Raw genomic sequence first — 20,095 nt, 5'->3', positions numbered from 1 at the left:
ACATTGCTTTCCAGTCAAGTCATTGTCACAACTAGAGTGATGCCATGACACAGCTGGATGACAGCATCAACATTTCAGATCACCAGAAATCTCAACGTCTGGGAACCCCCGAGCCCCAAACCTTACAAGGGGAATATTAGCTGAAGGCTTGATTAAATAGGTGAGTCTTGAGTCTAGATTTAAAGATTGGAACTATGTCAGAATCTCGGATTGGAGCTGGAAGGTTATTCTATAATTGAGGGGCTTTGTTTTGTTGACGAAAGGGTAGAGAGATGTGAAGTTTTGTCAACTGTGATTTTTAACGCTGCAATCGAAATTTGTCCACCGCTTTTAACCCATCTGTGCAGTTAATACACACACCAGTGATTACTAGGGGGCTGTGGATCACACGTGCCCAGAGCGGTGGGCAGCCCTAGCCTGGCGCCCGGGGAGCAGTTGGGGTTAGGTGCCTTGTTCAAGCGCACCTCAGTCATGGCCTCAGGTCTGGGAATCGAACCCACGACCCTCCGGTCACAAGACCAGTCCCCTACCACCAGGCCATGACTGCCCCATGCAGTCATGCATTGCATTGGTCCTAACCCCAAACAAAGCGTTGCAAGGATTTAGCCTTTCAGGAAAATCTAAAGATTTCAGAATGCTTTTCACATCCTCAACCGTCTTTTTCATTAATGCTTCTCTTGTGTTCCCACATCACGGTCACACACAGATGTATTGTTTGCTCCTCCTAATGGTTGTTTGTCCCCTATGTCCATGTTCCCTTTGGTCCCTTGTCCTGTCCCTGGTTTTGTGTTGATCTCTGTTCCCATTGTTGTATCTGTCCGAGTTTGTGTACCTGTTCCTGTTATCGGTTGTTTTGTTCATTCGTGGATTTTGTGAGCTTTGTTCAATTGATGCGTTTCGTTCTTGCTTGTGTTTTGCCCTTGTCTGTTTTGTGTTACCCTGCCGTATTGTTTCTAGTTCCGTGTCTGTGAGTATGCCTGTTTACCTTTCATGTATGGACTGCCCTCCCGATATAACCCTTGCCTGTTACTACGACCGCGATTATGGAATTCCCCTTAATAAAGTGTTCGTGTCCGCGCTCCACAACACGCAATGCATTACAACACAAAATGAAACAATGACCCAGATTAAATTTCAGAATGTTATATTTTATTCTTGGTGTTTTCATATATAGCATGTATCTATATTATACACAGTATTATTACATAATCTCTTTCTTAATAATTGCTTTATTAGAGATAGGCATGGTCAAAAACGCAAGTGCAATTAACCCTACTCCTGAAAAGAGTCACTTTCTCCACATGTCTGTATGTTATCAGGAGGGTACCACTATCCAAAGTTCCTCACAATGCAAATCAAAACTTGGCCCAAAAATTATTCTTATGGAATTATGTGTGTTAATATGTAGTATAAACAGATTTAATCAAATAAACTGGCTGATCCCAATCTTTTCACCATGGCTACTGCTGGATATCAGACATTGCTATTGCTTCTCTGACTCAGGGCTCCCAGTGCTTTAACACTGGTCCCCGGGGAATGTTATTTCAAACTTGTACCTGTACAACGTATGACAATAAAACTGATTCTGATTCTGATAGAGCACTCATACAGTATACGCAAGAAACACACACATTTGTGCACATCACAAATGTTTAAGGGTTGTACCAAAATGTTAAAAGCAGATAAAAAATATTACAAGGTGCACTGTTCATGAAATGTGAGCTAAAAACCAGTCATTTTTTTGCATGTCATCTGGGAATTTTGTAGTCAAAACTAGTCATAGTAAAAATGTTGTAATAATAATGTAGTAATAATGTTGCCTGTCATTATGACCTCACAACCATAGTCAGCATTTATGCACCCTTTCCGCAAAACATTCATCCCAGCCTCGTTTTGGTCAAATAACAAGCTCATCACAGTACATTTATGTGCAAGATACTGTACCAAGGCAGTTCTACAGCGGGCCCTGGCTAACTATCTAGTTAACCCATAAAAACATTTCCATGGAACATAATCCTGCCGTGAAGAACCCCTAAAGACAGAAAAGAAAAGCAGATGTAGTGTGTGATGTTGACAGCTTTGTTGAATCCAAACAATCGGGGGGCTTTGTAGCTATTTGCACAGATATGAAGAAACAGAAACATTGAAATATTTTTAATAGTGTGGCTACGAGGTAATTAAATTTCCCTGAGTTTTGTGTGGCATAAAACCCCCCAAAAAGCAGAGAACCCTTAAGTTTTGCACTATTGAACCCTAACAACAATCTACTGCTATAAACAGACAGCTGGATACTGTTAGCAATGTATAATACACTCAAACTAGTCAAACTCAAATTACTTAGTCATCTACCCCATCCTACACAATAACAAGAATCCACAATTCAAGTGAGTGGTGTATACAGATTATTGCAATGTTTTATAATGTCTCATTAATTACTTTCCTTCTGTCATTTGATATATAAAGACAAAATGTCTAGTTTAAATATCTAGATTGAGATTTTAAAGCAAACCTGAATGTTTGCCACAACATAATCAAATCTCTAAGAAAGCCAAGCTAGATTCAACGAAACAATATGGCATGCAATTCTAGGACATGATTTCTTAAAACTGTTTGTTAAGAATGTTTTATGGTACTGCATTACCACCGCTAGACATAAAAGGCACTGAAATACTCCTCGTGTTCCATTTGTCTTATTCACCTGTTTCACATCCTAGTTTTGTCACCAAGTCTTGTTATTTTCCCTCTACCACTTCCCTTTAATACCTATGCTTTCTCATCTAGAGTCTATCAGTTAATGGTCTGGTTCTCTAAGAAAGCTGAGTTTTTCAGAGGTGTAAACACTACAGAGGTGGGAAGTGTCAGTGTTTAGAGGTAGTATACAGAAATAATCCTGGTGTTCTTCCTCATTCGTTTGCACTCCTCCCCCCCTCTTCCTCCCAATATCAAACTGAACGCAGGCCTCTGATGGCTTGAGCCAGTCGGAGTCTCCAGGAACTGAAACTGATGTCTTGCTCTCAACACCATGTTTCTTGGACAGAGATACAGACACAGAGAGCAACAATTAGTGTGGATATTCACTAAGAATGTAAGTAGTTGTGCAGATGTTTAAATACATCTGGAGAAATGCATCCTTTAAATGTGTGTAGGACACATACTTCGATCACCTCATCTTTAAATGTGTGTAGGACACATACTTCGATCATCTCATCTGCAGGATTTCTGTCCGATTCATTTCTGGCTTCATCATCTGTGCATCTCATTCTCAAAGGGGAATTCTTTTCAGCATTAGCAATAATATAAATGTTGCCCTGAAACACACACACACACACACACACACACACACACACACACACACACACACACACACACACACACACAAATAGGAAGACTGCAAAAGTTGGGTAGGACACAGCACCGATGTTAATGATCAACACTGGTTTGGTCAACCTCCTTCAACAATTGAACATGATTAAACCTAACAGGTGAACAGACAATTGGATATAGGTCATGAAAAAGAAATGTCTTACACAAAGACATATTTAATGATAAATTATATTACAGCAGAATATTTTTGACTGGCAGACCAGAATAAGGGTACGATTATCTGCATTACTGCAGAGCCTCCTGCACACATACCACCACAGAGCTCACTACTACTCACTACTACCCACTACTACGCCACAATTACATCTAAACATACCGACTCTGGTGAAACATCGATTCTAGTACTACCAGATCATAAAGCTGATTTTGACACTGCAGATAGCAGAAAACCTCTAGTCACATTGGAAAACTTGGTAGGAACATCAGAAACAGTCCTCAGATGGGTAATAGAAGGCCAGAGCTTCTTTTTCAGGACTGGCACTAATGAATCTGATGAGATGGCTGTACCATGACAACCTCTTATTCAATCTATATAAACTTTAATTAGTCCAAAGATAAGACTTCTTACTGCAGTTATGGAGACGATACATAAATATACTTGACTCTCACTTGAAGATTACAGTGATAGACGGAGGCATAACGATGCATTATTTTCTTACGTTAAGTATAGACAAAATAACTATTTTGCAGCATCTCGAAATGAGTTAACAGGCAAAATAGACAAAGTGCAAAGCCTTCTAGAATCTCAGAAATTCAGATCAAAGCTTTTGATCAGAGTGACAGGACACATGTTCCCCTGACAACGGACCACATGACCTTGTTGTTACTGGCCTCCTGATATACCCCTGCTCTACAAGGTTTTCTACAAACAAATGTTTAAATCAAAAGTGGTATAAATCACTTGCTTCGCATGCATAGCTGCTCCCCAAAGAAAAAGGGTATGAATTTTAGCTGTTTTTTCATTAACTTGAATAATATTTGTTTTAATATAAAGCTGTTCACTGTTTAACACTAATATATCATTTCATTTTTATATTTTCCCATCTACAGTGACTTGCAAAAGTATTCAACTTTCTTAAGTTATGGATTGATCCCACTAGTGCTTCATTGTACTATTCAAGTACATTTTCAAAGTCAAAATGAAATGCCAGCAGATCTTAAAAGACACTTAAAAAGTAACTGCTCCCATACGTCTTCAATCCCTTCACAGGAGTATTTGTAAGAGCCAACTTTTCCTGCAGTAACATCTTTATCTGTTGAGGTAAAATTCTACCAGCTTTGAAAATAATTTTGCAGTGATTTTCACATATTCATCCAGGCAGATTTGCTTCATGTTATTAAGGTTGGACTGAGATCTGGACTGTCTCTGTGACGGGCGGGGTGAGCAACTAAAAGGAAGCGATCACGCCAAGTCTCAGGGAAAAAGGATGGTTTAATAGAAAGTGTGCAAACCAAAAACCCGTGCAATATCTCCAAATTAAGGATATAATGACCATTGGTCAACTGGTACAAAGACAAGACATATATAGGCAAACAAACTACCCTCAGGTGAGACGGATCACGGGCTCAGCCCACCTGAGGGGCGCACACGACGTAACAAAACAACAACAATAACAGCCGCTGTGGACAGAGGCGGCCGGTAGGGGGGCGCCTCACCGTGACAGACCCCCCCACCAAGCCGCACTCCCCTCCACTGGGTGTGTGGCACACAGCGGCTGCACACAAAACATGAAGGGGCAGGAAGGCAGGGACAAGGCAGGGACACACCCCCTGCCGTCCGGGAGCTGGAACATAAAACACACAACATTAAACAGCTCACCTCCCCGGGCAGGACCCTGGACCGACCGGGCCGTTAACAACACAAAACCACGCCCCGGTCGGTCACAGGCGTGAGGGGCCCTAACCGGCCTTCAGCCGGTGAGCCCCACAGGTGTGAGGACGAGGGGCTACGGCTCCTCTCTCTTCCCTCGTGTATGTGTGTGTGTGCAGGCTACCTCTCCAAGGCGTGGCTACTTCACCTCCTGGACCTACCTCCTCCCAGAGCTGACCCCTGCCTTCTGCTAGGGGTCACCCCAGCCTCCTGGGGAGCCAACCCCTCCCGGGGCCTCTCATCGCAAGGTGGACTCCTCCACCCAACCCAGGAGCGCCAGAGACCGAGGCCCAGAGCACCCCCGACGCGGGCTAGGGAGCAGCCCCAAGGGCCTCCTGGTCACCCCGGGCAGGAGGGAGGATCTCCTTCCTCAGCAGGAGCTTTTCATACCGGAGCCCCATGGTCCCCAAACATCCGGGGGCCCCAGCCCTCTAGGGAGGGGCTCTTCATGACCGGGCTCCGGTCACCCCACAACACAAAGGGGCTCCTGCCAGGTGGAGATCCCCACAAGGTCCAGGAACACCGCCAAGGAGAAGCACCTGCACAGAACACAGAACACACACACACACACACCCAACCACACACCAACATACAACACAAACGCGCCACACCGACGCCCTCCGTGTCATACCCTGTGGCACAAGACCACAACCAGCCCCCCCCCCAAACACACATTTAAGGGGAGGAGCATGTGTGGAATTACATATAACAACGACATGTCACGAGCACGCTAGGACACAACGAACACGCAAATACTAGACAAACAGAAAATAGTGCGCAAACAGTAAACGAACGGGACCCACACGTGCGTGCTCTACATACAAACAGTGGTGACGCGCCGCTCAGAGTCGCAGTCGCTCCCCACATTAAACACACGACACACGGGGAGCGAGGCGACAGTGACGAGCGGCAACCGCGTCACACACACTAAACACTTAACATATAACAAACGAGCACGCACACTGATCTGCCGGTCCGTTCACCCGTACACACTACAACACCACCAAACAAGAGAGTTGTTCCAGGAAGACGCCCTGGTCCTCGCCGTGACCCACACACACACACACACACGCAAAACACAAAAGCACGGCGGAGCTCCTCAAACAAAACAACACGCAGACAAACACTTACAACGAGACATGACCACGAACGAAGGAGAAAGTAAAAGAGACTCGGCGGCTTCCGAAGGGTGGCTGGTCATTCTGTGATGGGCGGGATGAGCAACTAAAAGGAAGCGATCACGCCAAGTCTCAGGGAAAAAGGATGGTTTAATAGAAAGTGTGCAAACCAAAAACCCGTGCAATATCTCCAAATTAAGGATATAAGGACCAGCGGTCAACTGGTACAAAGACAAGACATATATAGGCAAACAAACGACCCTCAGGTGAGATGGATCACGGGCTCTGCCCACCTGAGGGACGCACATGACATCACAAAACAACAACAACAACAGCCGCTGTGGACAGAGGCGGCCGGTAGGGGGCCGCCTCACCGTGACAGTCTCTATGTATTTTATCTACTTGAAAGAAATGAATGAAACTTTTGAAGGATTTATATAGCACATTTCAAGATACCCAAGGTAACTTTACAATTAACACAGGAATGACGTTTTACAACCAATCACACACCCAATCAGAAGAAGCAGCTAGTTGCACACAGCGTACTCTGCACCAGAGACCTCTGACCCAGTCCCCGCTGAGGGAGAAGCAACCCCACAACATGATGTTGCCACCTTCATCAGGCAAATCCTGATGTGGTTTGATGTCATTTTTCACGACTACAATGGGAGACGGTCAAGGGGAAGACATACAGAGAAATGCATGGTGTGAGGTTGCACTGTTAGGGTGAACAGAGGCCGTTTCTCTGGACAGCAAATGCCAATATCAAAATCACTAACTGTTTATTCATTTTAGCTGAAATCTAATTTGCCACTGTAAAATCAACCGGCAGTGTGGCCATATGCAACATCACTGTATTGAGGTTGTAATGGAGCTCGGCGGGTGAACGCTCATGGGGAGACAGGTGCTACTGTGTGGGAAGGTACCTGTACCTGGAGTCAACAGGTGTGGTGCAGTGGAAACCTTTAATTGGGCCGGGCAGCACCCACACTACTCTCATCACAATCCCAATTAAAACAGTAGGTAAAACATTCAGACTGCAACCTGCTATCCACCATGTGCGGACACCTATAGCATCTCTACCTGTATTACCATTGTAGTGCGCATGTGCGTGGTGTAAGGCGCTTAAAGTGACCGTCACAAGGTGTTGATGAATGGTTGTCTATTGTCATCATTCAGACTGCAGCGAAAGAATGACAGGAGTTGAACCAGATAATTGCAATATGATTATTCAATGTTCAAATGTAGTTATTTTCAAATGAATGAAGTAGATATCTAATATAAAAAGCCAATACAGATTAGCTCCTACATTTTTTCTTTGGGAAGCATATACATGCCATACATGACTGGACCCCTCCAAATGCCTCCTTGTTAAATCTTAAATTCTCTTTCTCATTCAAGTGGTTTATGAATGAATGTGTTCTTGTGAATGGGTCCTGTATGTTCTCTTCATAAATCCTCCTTTCCTTGAACAAAACGATTAGTTTTTTTTTTTACAAATTAACAAATGAACAAAAAACTTTTCTCAGTCATGATTCTGAAGATGTTCTTATGTCTAAAAATACTGCTTGGGATAGCAATTAAAAAGCATACCAACCACTGCAGCAAAGGTTGTAGAGAACAAACTCACGGAATAAGAGGGAGTGGAATCCCTCTTAACTGAAGCTCTGCTGTTGTTAGAAGAGTCTCTGTCATGTCTGAAGTCCTGTGGACAACAGAAGCATGAACAACTAATTTAACATCTTTACACAACTTCAAAACATAACATGAAGGTAACGGGCTTAACGATCGGGGACAGCCACACCTGACTGTGTGTTGTGGCAGAGTTTGTGTGGAATGTACGGTGGTGATCTCTGAGGCCACTCAGTATGTTTGAGATGCTGCAACTGGGATATCTCTTCATGAAGAGGATGAAACCTGCCAAAGTTGCAAACATCCCTGATGGCACGCTGATGGATTTTATTACGGCTCTCCATTTAATATTCCTTTCTAAATAAACAATAAAACAAAGAGAAGATCATGCAGATTACATGCTGAACAATGATATTTTATAGATATCTCTTATAATATAAAAGACAAACAGTATATTTTTTAGTTGTTCTTCTAGAATGGTTCTGAAATATAAACATTACTGAGTGAGTAATCGAAAAAATTAAGACTGATCGATCATTTGTTCATATTTCATCCACTGACGCTGTATTATTAAATGGAAGGATTTGATTCTTACCTTTGACTGAAATAACAGTCCTGGACACCAGGTTGCCTTTCGCATCCCACAGCTCATACATGCCCTCGTCTTTCACACTGAGTGCTCTGAGGACCACGTAGGCGCCCGTGTCGTTGTGCAACAGCGAGAGGCGACTTCCATAGTGGCTCTCTCTGTCCACGACGCCACCGTCCCAGAAGACCACAGAGGGCACGGCTGGACTGGATCGTGGGGCTGGACTAAATGACAGCCGAGCCCCTGGCATCTCGCCCCAGAGCTGGACAAATAAAGACTCCCTACTGAAGAGAGTGAGATTAAATGTATGGGCTGGAGAACGGAATGAGGCAGAGAAGACAAGAGGAAAGGATGGAGACTCAGACATTAGGGTGGAGAGGTGTGAGGTGGAGGAGAAGGAGGCGGTGCCATGGAAGGGTGAGGGCGAAACGCAGGCGAGAGAGAGAGAGAGAGAGATCAGGACACAGCTTGATCTTCATGTCCTCGTGGGGTTTTCGTCTGTTAATCGCCTTTCTTCCTCTCTGCATTCCCCTTACCTCTAACAGTAAGGCTGATTCTGGACACCACTGTGCCGTTGCTGTCTTTAACGGTGTAGGTGCCTTGGTCATCGGGAAACACACTATCTATCACCCAGTAACGGTCCCTCAGATGCCCGTGGATCATACTGCCAACCTGGGACATGGCCCTTGTCCACACAACGACTGGCTCTGCCGGCAAGGGAACCGTAGGAGAAGAGGAAGTAGACTGAGGAGCAGGATGACGAGAGGAGCTCAGAAACTCCAAAACGTCTCCATGTTGTGGGATCTCCAGCTGGAACGTCTCCCCGTAATTACGGCTAAATCGCTTCAGGCAGTCTAAGAGGCAGATAAGTAGACAGGCAAAAAGACCAATAGACAAACAGAGAAATAACTCTGTGTGTGCAACTCCTAAGGGCAAGTATATTAAGGCATTCTTTGCGTTGCCAAGGCTAAGATGCTAGTTAACTTGTTATTTATTATGCCACACTTCAGTCTAACTCTTCCAAGAGTTGTCAGATACTACCATCTACAAATGTTATCTGTTTTTTAGAAGGTACCTGAGACAGTGAGGTGGACAGTCTCAAAACTGAAACCGGTGATGGGGGATTTTATGGAATACAGCCCCTGATCCTCAGAAGTCACATTTCTGATGACCAAGGTCATATTCCTCATCCACTCGTACCGTGGTTCTTTAACCTACACAACAGCCAAACAGAGTCAATAACTTGCAGCATGAGGTAGTTAGTACAGACATGTTCTGTATTATTATTAATTAGAAAATTTAGGTAAAATAAATACAGGGCCTTAGAAAAGTATTTCAGCGAAATACTAACATCTCTACTATTTAAATTCATCGCATTTATCCCAGTAATCAAGTGTACTTGAGCTCACATAAATGGGTGCACTGAATTATAAAAATGTTTATATACATATATGGGGGGAAACAACATAGCTAGTATACTCACGTTGGTGTTTTCGAGCACCACTTTCCTGGGTTCATGCCATGCCGTCTGGTGAAAAGTCACAATCCTTGATCTTGAATCGACTGCGATGTGGACATCCTGACCCACACAAGCAAACTGATGTGTGTCTCCTGGAAATAAGGTAGTGACCGTAATGATAAGCAAGACAGTGGAGATGATAGTGTTTTGTATGTTTTATTATTGCCCTACTATGCATGTGAACTTACCTGAATAATAACCTGGAATTGAAACACAGAAACAAATGATCATCTGACTAGAATTTGCTCCATGAATAGTTAAAGAATTCAGTGAGTTCTTCACACTTACTCAGACACACAGGAGAGTTCAGCAGGAGTAATAGGTACAGTAACATCCATTGGAAGGACATATTTGATGCAGAGCAAACTTTTCCCATTTGAATATGATTTTACTGCTACAAAGCAAGCATGTTTCGATCATCTGAACACAAATAGCATTACCTCTTGTTTACTATGGTAGGCTACTGAATGTAGGTCTACTGATTACTATCGACAAAGATAAAATATTAAACTCTTTTACATAATTTTGTGGATGCAGCAACGTAAACGAATACAGAATTGTTGTCCTGCACGATTAAACCTGACTTAAGTAGCTTATACCTAACAAAAACAGACGTGTGTTGTATCGCCAGTACTGTACACGTTAGGCACAAGGCGCGAGGCTCTGCGTCACTGTAAATACACCCTTCTGCGTTCTACGTCAGAAACACGGTCTCTATTCTCTTAACATAACCAAAGGAGAAGTCTTTAATGTACGTAGCCTAGTCATTATTTAACAATATTGACATACATGGGATATCGATTTTAGGTCTCTTTTATAATCTTACATCTTAATATAGCCTTTGTCAAATGGGCGGTCCTTTCGTTACACTGACGTGATGTACGTCGGTCTTTCAGTGACGGTCGAGTTTCAGTCACTTGATTTTTTTTCTGGTACGTTTCGTTAAAGTTAAGAAGGTGGTGTTTATTGGATCCGTTAGGATGGGTAGTAGTGCTTGTTCGACTTTTCACTTGTGGTTTGCTCGTGGATTTGTTGTGTAAGTGAACTTCCACCTGGGAGGAAGACCTGTGTGTGTATACGGACACTAGTGCACAGGCAGGCACCTTAGATGTAGCTATATGTGTCTTGACCCAGGCTTTGTGGGGTCGTAACAGTTAGATGTTAGTTTATTGGTTATGTTTGTTTTAAGATGTAAAATATGTGGCATTATAAGGCAGCAATGGACATAAGACACAAAACAATACTAATAATGATTTCACCTAGCAAACACAAACTAGCTGTATACAAACCTTTAACCTTTTTTTCTGGAGAAAAACTGTAAATTATCAATTAGGCCAACAAGTAAGAACCGTGTTTGTGAGCATAATAAACACAATAATCCAACAATGTCCCTTAAAAATCAGCAAAAAGTCTGTTTTTACTATATGTTTGTTTTACACGTTTTTGCTCTGTCCCAGCTTCCCACAAGTCTTGAAGACCCCAGGATGCATGGTGAAGGCATAGGGGGATAGGTTACACTAAAAACACGGCCTGTCTGGGCCGAGGAGCTGCTGCACAACAGGGTTTTATAAGTCAAGTTCTCTAGTTTTCCTGGCTCCAGCACATCTGATCCAGTTGATCGACTCATTATCAAGCCCTCCATGAGCTCGATCAGTGGGGCTACAGGGTAGTGAGGATCAAGGCCTGTATCTGAGAAGCCCTGCTCTAGAAGGTAAGGGTCTTGCCTGCAGTCACACATGGCTCTGCCCTGCTCCGCCTCCCATCATATTAGGACTATCTGTTCCTTACTTCCCAGCAATCATCTTGGACCTTTATCATCTTGGATCTTTAGGTAGGGTTCACCATAAAATATTGAAATGCTGGTTCTGTTTCCTTAACATATACAGATATTATATCTTTAATAACTTTACACTTGATCAAAGGCAAAACATTGTAGAGACAAAACTGTGTGTGTGTGTGTGTGTGTGTGTGTGTGTGTGTGTGTGTGTGTACACAAAGAAACATGACACTTTTTGAACAGAGGTCCTTCAGCAGTTATGCAGTAAGCAAAGTGCCTCTGAAGTTGTATGCAGAGGAATCGAGCAAAAACGGCTTTGCTTGCTCAGCTGATGAAGAACCTCTGTCCAAAATGTTTCTCTGCAAACCATATGCACTTCGGAACAGTTTTCATTATCTCTACATCTTTCCCTACAGTACACTGCAGTTAGTCATCTGGAATCGTGTTCGGTCATCTTCAGATTTTAGGTGAGAATTTTGCTTGCACAGCTGATGAACGACCTCTGTCCGAAACGTCCGGTTTCCCTGGAAACTTTGTGTACTATCACTATGTATCTTATGTAAGTGCACTGCGGTTACTTACCTAGAATCTTCTACAGATTTTATATATATATATATATATATATATATATATATATATATATATATATATATATATATATATATATATATATATATATAATATGTCAAGGTCATGATAGAATATGCTCAACTGAGTAAAAAGTGTTTGCATGTGAAATATTCACACATAAAGACCCGTTCTTTCGTTCTTTTGTTCTTTTGACAAATGCATCTCACTGGCTCAGACTAGACCTGCAGTGCCATCTGTTAGACAGCAGATGTCTTATGATGCTGTATAAGGAGGGGACACTAGGGCTGTGGTCCTCAGTCCTGGTGCTATGGGCCCTATACCCTGGGACTGTTATGTGCTGTGACTACACAGCAGTCATTGAGAGTGTACAGCAATTGAGAACCATGGAGTCACAGAACATGGTGTAGTTAATGTATTCATGTCTTCTATGGAGTTTATTTTACCCACATCAACCACACATCCAGGAAAAAAGCCAGTGATTAAAAAGCACAATATTTTCATGGGATTGTATAAATCCTACGTACTGCTTAAAGGCAAAAACGACCCCTCAACTCTAGCCCATGTTCCCAGAATTCTTTTTCCTCACACAGTTCTACAGTTACGTCTCGTGCCACATCCATCAATTGAAGGTGTGGTCTGCATTTGCAAACCCGTCTATTATGATTCTCAACAGGCATCTTTTCTAAAATCTGGCACTTGGCACCATGCCCAGAAGGATCTCAACAGCCAGGATGCCTCAGGCCTTCTCCGTACCCACTTCAGTTGGACAGCTAGTCATTAAAGTGTCTGTTTGTTTGGTCCTTTGTTTTTCAAACCAGTGACTAGCTCACATTTCACAGTCCTGTACATCAGGTGCTGCTTGTTGTCATGTAATGCTCCATGGTTTATACAGGGACAACGCATTTCAAAAAGAATGTTCTCACCAGTGATCCATAGGTGTGTACTGTTCAGCGTTTATTCTGACACTAAGTTCATCTCTGTTTCCTGGCAGGTTACAAGACCCTGTTAGGATCTTGGGATTTGACATCATTTAATAATTAGTACATTCATCCAAGGCCATACAAAAAATAAATTGGTAGGAATGGTTAATACACAACTAAATTCAGTTTTTACAGATCACGCTTTCATCCAATGCCACAAAGATTCTGTGGACCTACCTGTAAAAAAAATTCTCACTCTGTTGATATTTTCTCACTCTGTTAAACACAAATGCTCAGTGAGACTCCATATAACTAAATAATCAAGTCAGTCATTACTGTAACGTTGGGTGCAGGAGGCAGACACCACGACGATTACGGTGCACAATCAACATTTATTGGACACAACACGAAATAGCTTGGTGCGGAGCGCAAGTAGCACACAAACACTCACGCTGACACGTAGCTTTAGACAAAGACGAGCACAAGACACTGCGCGAACGCACATTAAATAGGTGAATAACACAAACCCTCGTGATCTCGAGACAAGGCACAGGTGCGACTACGAACACGCTCACGAACAACCCACACCCACGGAAGTACATACATGGGCATAACGACACGCAGACGACATAGTGGCACGCCCACAGGGAAGGGTCCGGAGCTGTGACCGTGACAGAACCCTCCACCAGGGGCTCGCTACTCCCGGAGCTTCCCGCGTAGCTGGAAAAGCCCCGAACCAATACCAACGGGCAGGTCCGGAGCCGCCGGGTTCACGAGCCTCCGAGAGCCGTCTCCCCCGATGGTGGGAACCGCCGCGAACAGCTCTAGAACACCCTCCCTGGGAAGACAGGGGAGAATACGTTAAACAATGGCACAGTCACAAACATGCACACAGGGACGCTGAACACAAAGGGCACAAACGGGAACAATGGATTAGGGAGAAACACTGGGACTGACAAAAACACCGGTACACAAACATTCATCATCGGAGCCAAGCTCCCCGCCTTAGGCAAAGCCTGCAGCGAAGAGAAAGCTCCAGGGACTGGGGGTGCTGCAGAAGGCGGTACACCTCTCGCCTGTTCCGCCCGTTCACCGCCAGGTGCCGCACGGCTAGCGGATGCGCTGGGTGCAGCGCGACTGGCCGACCGCTTGGGGGACGCACTTCTGGTGGACGCGCGAGGTGCAGCGCGACTACTCGCCCGCTTAGGGGCAGCACGTCTGGCGGACGCGCGAGGTGCAGCGCGACTGGTCGCCCGCTTGGTGGCAGCACTATCGGTGGGCGCGCGAGGTGCAGCTCGACCTGTTTCCCGCTTGGAGGCGGTGCGACCAGCGTGTCTCGCGGCAACTGTCCTCCCTGGTCCGCGGCTACCTCCTCCGGGAGTGCCGTAGGGGCTTGCCGCCCTATAAGCCTGCTGGCGCTCCTCCACCCTCTCTGGGAACCTCCCGTAGGAAGCCCCTCCTCTGCCAGGCCAGCCTCCCCTGGTTCCGGTATCGGGGGTGGTGTCCATTGCCGGCATCACCTCCTCGGCCACGCTCCAGTCCATGGACCGTGCGGGGGTCTCACATCGGGAGTGGTCCATGGGCTCCTCCCCACAGGACTCCCCACTCTCCAACCTGGGCGGACTGTCCGGTCCGCTCCCTCCCCCTTTGTAGACTGTCGGGAGCGAACACACTGACGGAAGGCTCTCTCCCTCACTCTCCTCGCTCTCGTCCTCGCTCACAAAGGACGATGAACCAACGGACGGAGGTGGGCTGGCGCTCCCTCTCTCCCCGTAGCACACCGTTGTCTCGGAGTGCAGAGACGGAGGGGGACTAACGTTCTCCCCCTCTCCGTAGTACACCGTCGAGTCGGAGCACACAGATGGGGGAGGACTGACGTTACCCTCCGCCTTCTCGGGGTGCTCGTAGGCATCGGAGCAGACCGATGGCGTGGGGCTGGTTTCCCTCTCCTCGTCCGACGTCAGGGGAGCCGCTGACGTGGGGGAAGGGCAGCTGGCCTCACCCTCACTCTCCTCTCCGGAGTCCTCACTCCCAAACTCATCCTCGGGGGGAGTGAGGGCAAAGGCACCTACCCCCACCATGAACGGTTCACTGGACTCCTCCTCTGGGAAGTCCAGGGGCGGTGCTCTCCTGTCCTCCGATCCGCTGCTGCCCACCGCTCTGGGTGGCCGCCCTAGGGACGCGGGAGGGTGCAACTCTCTCCATATGCGGACCGCGGATTGGCGGATACCGTCTGCCATCTCTTCGTCCTCCGTCTCTCGAGCCGCGCACAGCAAGTACGCACACATGGGGTGCTGCTGCATGGTCTGCTCGGTGACAGGGGATTCGCGACGCCGAACCGGGGAAGAGCCGTGGTGACGTCGGCTTCTCCTCTTCCCCTTTGGGGCACGGGTGGCGTATCCTGGCATACTTCTTATTCGGCTCGTCTTTCTGTAACGTTGGGTGCAGGAGGCAGACACCACGACGATTACGGTGCACAATAAACATTTATTGGACACAACACGAAATAGCTTGGTGCGGAGCCCAAGTAGCACACAAACACTCACGCTGACACGTAGCTTTAGACAAAGACGAGCACAAGACACTGCGCGAACGCACATTAAATAGGTGAATAACACAAACCCTCGTGATCTCGAGACAAGGCACAGGTGCGACTACGAACACGCTCACGAACAACCCACACCCACGGAAGTACATACATGGGCATAACGACACGCAGACGACATAGTGGCACGCCCACAGGGAAGGGTCCGGAGCTGTGACCGTGACAATTACAGAATTACTGTAGGATTCATGCACTTTAATAAAGGTTATTTCAAACACTAAACATCTTTATGCATTTTCTGTCGATTCAGAAAATATAAATTTTCAGTCCACAGAAAGCTTCTAATCATGTGAAGTTGCTACATTTGATGTTGACCTAACTAAACTTAATCAATCAATCAATCAATCAAATTTTATTTATATAGCGCTTTTTACAACAGTTGTTGTCACAAAGCAGCTTTACAAGTGCCGAGTCCTAGCCCCCAGTGAGCAAGCCAAAGGCGACAGTGACAAGGAAAAACTCCCTAGTTTTTTTGCATGAGGAAGAAACCTTAAGAGGAACCAAGACTCAGGGGGGGAACCCATCCTCCTCTGGCCGACACCGGTCACCATGACAACAACAACAATTTAGACAGAAAGAAGAGAAAGAAAAGGAAAAATATGTAATAATGTCCATCATGATGTATGCATCCGGTTAGGCAGGAGGTGGCTGGCCCAGGATGGATCGCTGGTCTCCTCATCTCATTATTCCTCAAGCAGGCGGGCAGCCATGTGGAGAAATGAAACAGGGAAAATTAGCTCTGTATGAGGACATATACAGGACAGGTGAAATTATAAACATTTCCGGAGTGTGGCAGCAACTCCGGCATTAAGTTAAATTATTACAGCCTAGCTAAAAAGGCAGAACCAGAAGGTAACATAGGCTTGGGGGCATTCTGAGACAATGGCATCCGTCCACTGCACTGTCAACAAACTTGAGTGACCACGAGCAGTGACAGGACGACAGCACCAGCGCCCCAGTCTACCATAAAACCCTTCGTCTATGAACCCCTAGAACTGTACCTTTATCTAAGGGGGATATTAATTATCAAACGCTAAACCAAATAGGTGGGTTTTCAACCTAGACTTAAAGATTGTGACTGTGTCAGCGTCCTAGACGCATTTAGGAAGATTATTCCAAAGCTGGGGGGCCTTACAAGAAAATGCTCTTCCCCCTGCTGTTACCTTGTTAATTTTTGGAACTAATAAAAGACCAGCACCCTGTGATCTTAGTGGGCGTGGGGGTTCGTAATAGGAAATAAGTTCCTGAAGGTACTCAGGAGCAAGCCCGTGCAATGCTTTATAAGTTAATAAAAGAATTTTAAAGTCAATACGGAATTTAACTGGGAGCCAATGCAGGGCTGATAGGACTGGACTGATATGCTGAAATTTTCTAGTTCTGGGGTGGGTTTCCCGAAACGTTCGTAACTCTAAGTACTTCGTAACCTCGTACTTACGAATATTCTTAAATTTACGAGTGTTTCCCGAAACTCTTCGTAATTTACGTCATTCTTAAAGTTGTTCGTAACTTTCTAAGATCGTTCATTATCGGGAAACCCACCCCTGGTCAGAACCCTGGCTGCGACTTAACAATTGTGAATGAGATTATTTTTTGGTTGCAAAATGGTCTACCATTTTATAATTTTACCATTCTATAATATTACCATTATCATAATTACCATTCTATAATTCAGGCCATATTGGTATACTACTAATGGCACGATTTATAAAAATATCTATAAAATGATCTCTAAAAATATATAGAAAAACTACTTTCACTTAATGCTGCAAGCTAAAACACTTTTTTCATATTGTTACGATTTTTACATCATGTGTCAATTGTATGTGTGTGGTCTTAGAACAGAAACACATTGAAATGAATAAATACATTGAATCTGAATTATTAATGCAGCTTACATTTTCTTTCAAGCTGTTGCTACCTAAAATAAGAGGAGGGAGTAGAACCTTCTCACAAACTTCTTCAGAGGGGCTTACATCTATAACATCTCTGAACCTCACTGGTGAAATTACATTGACATTTTAAAAGCATATAGGTACATGGTGGCTCAGAGAAGAGTGCAGCTCTGACATTTATACTTTTGGTACATCATTACTGTAATAAATCAATTCTGTAAAAGATCCGTGTTGACCGAGGGAGGGTCACCTAGACTATCTTCATGAATTGACCTGTCCTCGTGTTCCTGGACTAAACCTTCTTCATGTGGCCTTTGCCGTCATATTTTCATGATTATTTTACAGTCCTCTCATGTGGGCTCCGCCCTGCTGCAGGGGCAGTGTGTTGTTTAAAGAGTTGTCGGTAGGATTACAATTGATATAACGCAAAAATGCCTTTCATGTTCCTATTTTAATGAGTGTTGTAAATACATGATATAATAATCCTCCAATCTCATAGTCAATATGCTTGGTCTGAATAATCAGAAAGAAAGAGACAACAACATATTAATTTTATGTTCTGAAATATGCAAAAAGCAAACAACATAAAACACATGTATAATTTAAAAATGTGTTAAATATTTCAGTATCCCACTTAACATATTGCTGTATAGTTTGTGATAGGACGATGCTGCAAAATAGGCTAATTGCTCACAGAATGTCGTGTTTCACTGAAAGACACGAACATGCACGCCCATAATGCATGCATGCCTTTAACCCAACAAACAGAACATCTAGTCAATACATCTGGTATTCATTTCAGACTGTGAGATACTAGTTGGAGGAAGGGGCATTTGGTATTTATACGACGGCCTGATAGGGTGGTTACACAACTGCACCTCTGATTCGCCTTTGGCATTTGGGATTCAAATTAACAAGGGTGGCTGTGTTTTTGCAGGCTGCTGAAGGCTCAGATGCACTGACAGACTGACAGCACAGCAGTGGGCCGTGAACAGCATGGGATCAAGTCACAGTAGGACAGGACATGGGATTCCCAGCAGAGCTTTCTGTTATCTCTGACTCCTAATCAGTTGGTATGCATCTTTCTTTCTTGCTTATTGAGTCATGTTATTTTTGCGAAATATCCACATCTTGTTCACAATTAAATTGTGTGTACATATTGCAAATATTTCCAAGTATTGCTTTGTGGATTTTAACTTACACATTGATTTTATGTTAATGTTCCTTAACACCTAATATGTGTGGAATCTCCTCCTGGGACTGCTTGTACACACCAGCAATTCTTAACAATAAACTAGATAGACACTTAAACTTGCAGATGCCTCCTTTCTGGGCAAGTTATGCAATATCTCCCATAATGCATCACTCTGACCTACTTTTGTCCATGTAACATGATTTTGAAACTGGAGGGCCAGGAGCCTCCCAGTTCCCACAGCAATCGTCCACCAAGTGACCTTTCAGTTGCATAACCCAACTTGGCAAGAAATAAAAACTTGGGCTTTCGAACAAGAGAAGCTTCTGGCCCCAAAGTTTTGACGAATGATCCAATTAAAGAGAGATGGAGAAACTGAAATTCCACCAAGGCTCCTGATACCAATTTTCGATCGTACCCAGTAACCCATTACGCTTCCCTCCACAGCAGCAAGGCTGAATGAGGATGACATCCAGGGGCAAAGATTGCACCATACATATACTATACTATACTATATATATACTATGACCATAAATGTTGTTTGTTACTTCAAATAAAATGTTATAGGTAATTTGGCTAAGATCCTTTCCCAACACTCACACATATCAAGGAAAGTGCCAAAAAACAGAAGCTGTTATACTAACAAATTAGCCATGATACATGATTATAACTTAATTCTATGTTTCTCTAATTGAGTGCAATACATATTAAATACAACCAGCACAAATGCTTAAATCCATTTCAGATTTGACACAACCCCTGTATGAAAGTGGCCCCATTAAGTAAGTCCCTCCTGACACAGATCAGACCAATTAGACCCATGCAGTCTTGCTGGGTCCAGTCCTCTGAAGGTGGCGCTGTGGTGGAAGGTTTTGAAGGAATCTCCAGAAACCTCCATAAAAAAAGGCGAGACAAAGTCACAATATGTGGGTCAGTGACCTACTTCCCAGAGGTTTGCTTAGATCCTTGTTCCTCTTGTACATGTGTTTGTCCTCTGTTCATTTTT

General features: G+C 44.4%; 1 protein-coding gene and 1 long non-coding RNA gene across 6 annotated transcripts; one reads left to right on the top strand and one right to left on the bottom strand.

Moving 5' to 3' along the window:
- Nucleotides 1-1,127: 1,127 nt before the first annotated feature.
- Nucleotides 1,128-10,863, bottom strand: LOC143527437 (uncharacterized). 2 transcript variants are annotated; one of them, XM_077022646.1, is made up of 10 exons: nt 10,401-10,863; nt 10,301-10,312; nt 10,077-10,204; nt 9,669-9,807; nt 9,130-9,447; nt 8,600-8,905; nt 8,177-8,361; nt 8,003-8,077; nt 3,156-3,308; nt 1,128-3,028 (listed from the first exon to the last, which is right to left on the bottom strand). In XM_077022646.1, the coding sequence occupies exons 1-10, from the start codon at nt 10,486-10,488 to the stop codon at nt 2,792-2,794; spliced, it is 1,641 nt and encodes a 546-aa protein (XP_076878761.1). In that variant the 5' UTR covers nt 10,489-10,863; the 3' UTR covers nt 1,128-2,791. The 2 variants fall into 2 exon arrangements, with proteins under 2 accessions (XP_076878761.1, XP_076878762.1); XM_077022647.1 differs by lacking the exon at nt 10,301-10,312.
- Nucleotides 10,820-19,648, top strand: LOC143527441 (uncharacterized). 4 transcript variants are annotated; one of them, XR_013134122.1, is made up of 5 exons: nt 10,820-11,148; nt 11,570-11,823; nt 12,306-12,356; nt 18,835-18,970; nt 19,537-19,648. It is a non-coding gene; the product is annotated as an uncharacterized LOC143527441 (long non-coding RNA). The 4 variants fall into 4 exon arrangements; XR_013134121.1 differs by lacking the exon at nt 19,537-19,648 and adding an exon at nt 11,908-11,943 and having other exon boundaries at nt 18,835-19,245; XR_013134120.1 differs by lacking the exon at nt 19,537-19,648 and having other exon boundaries at nt 18,835-19,245.
- The last annotated feature ends 447 nt before the right edge of the window (nt 19,649-20,095 follow it).

This window comes from Brachyhypopomus gauderio, chromosome 11 (assembly GCF_052324685.1).
Source record: "Brachyhypopomus gauderio isolate BG-103 chromosome 11, BGAUD_0.2, whole genome shotgun sequence".
NCBI classification, from domain to species: Eukaryota; Metazoa; Chordata; class Actinopteri; order Gymnotiformes; family Hypopomidae; genus Brachyhypopomus; species Brachyhypopomus gauderio.
The sequence above is the reverse complement of the archived record's forward strand: the minus strand, read 5'-3'. Positions and strand labels throughout refer to the sequence as shown.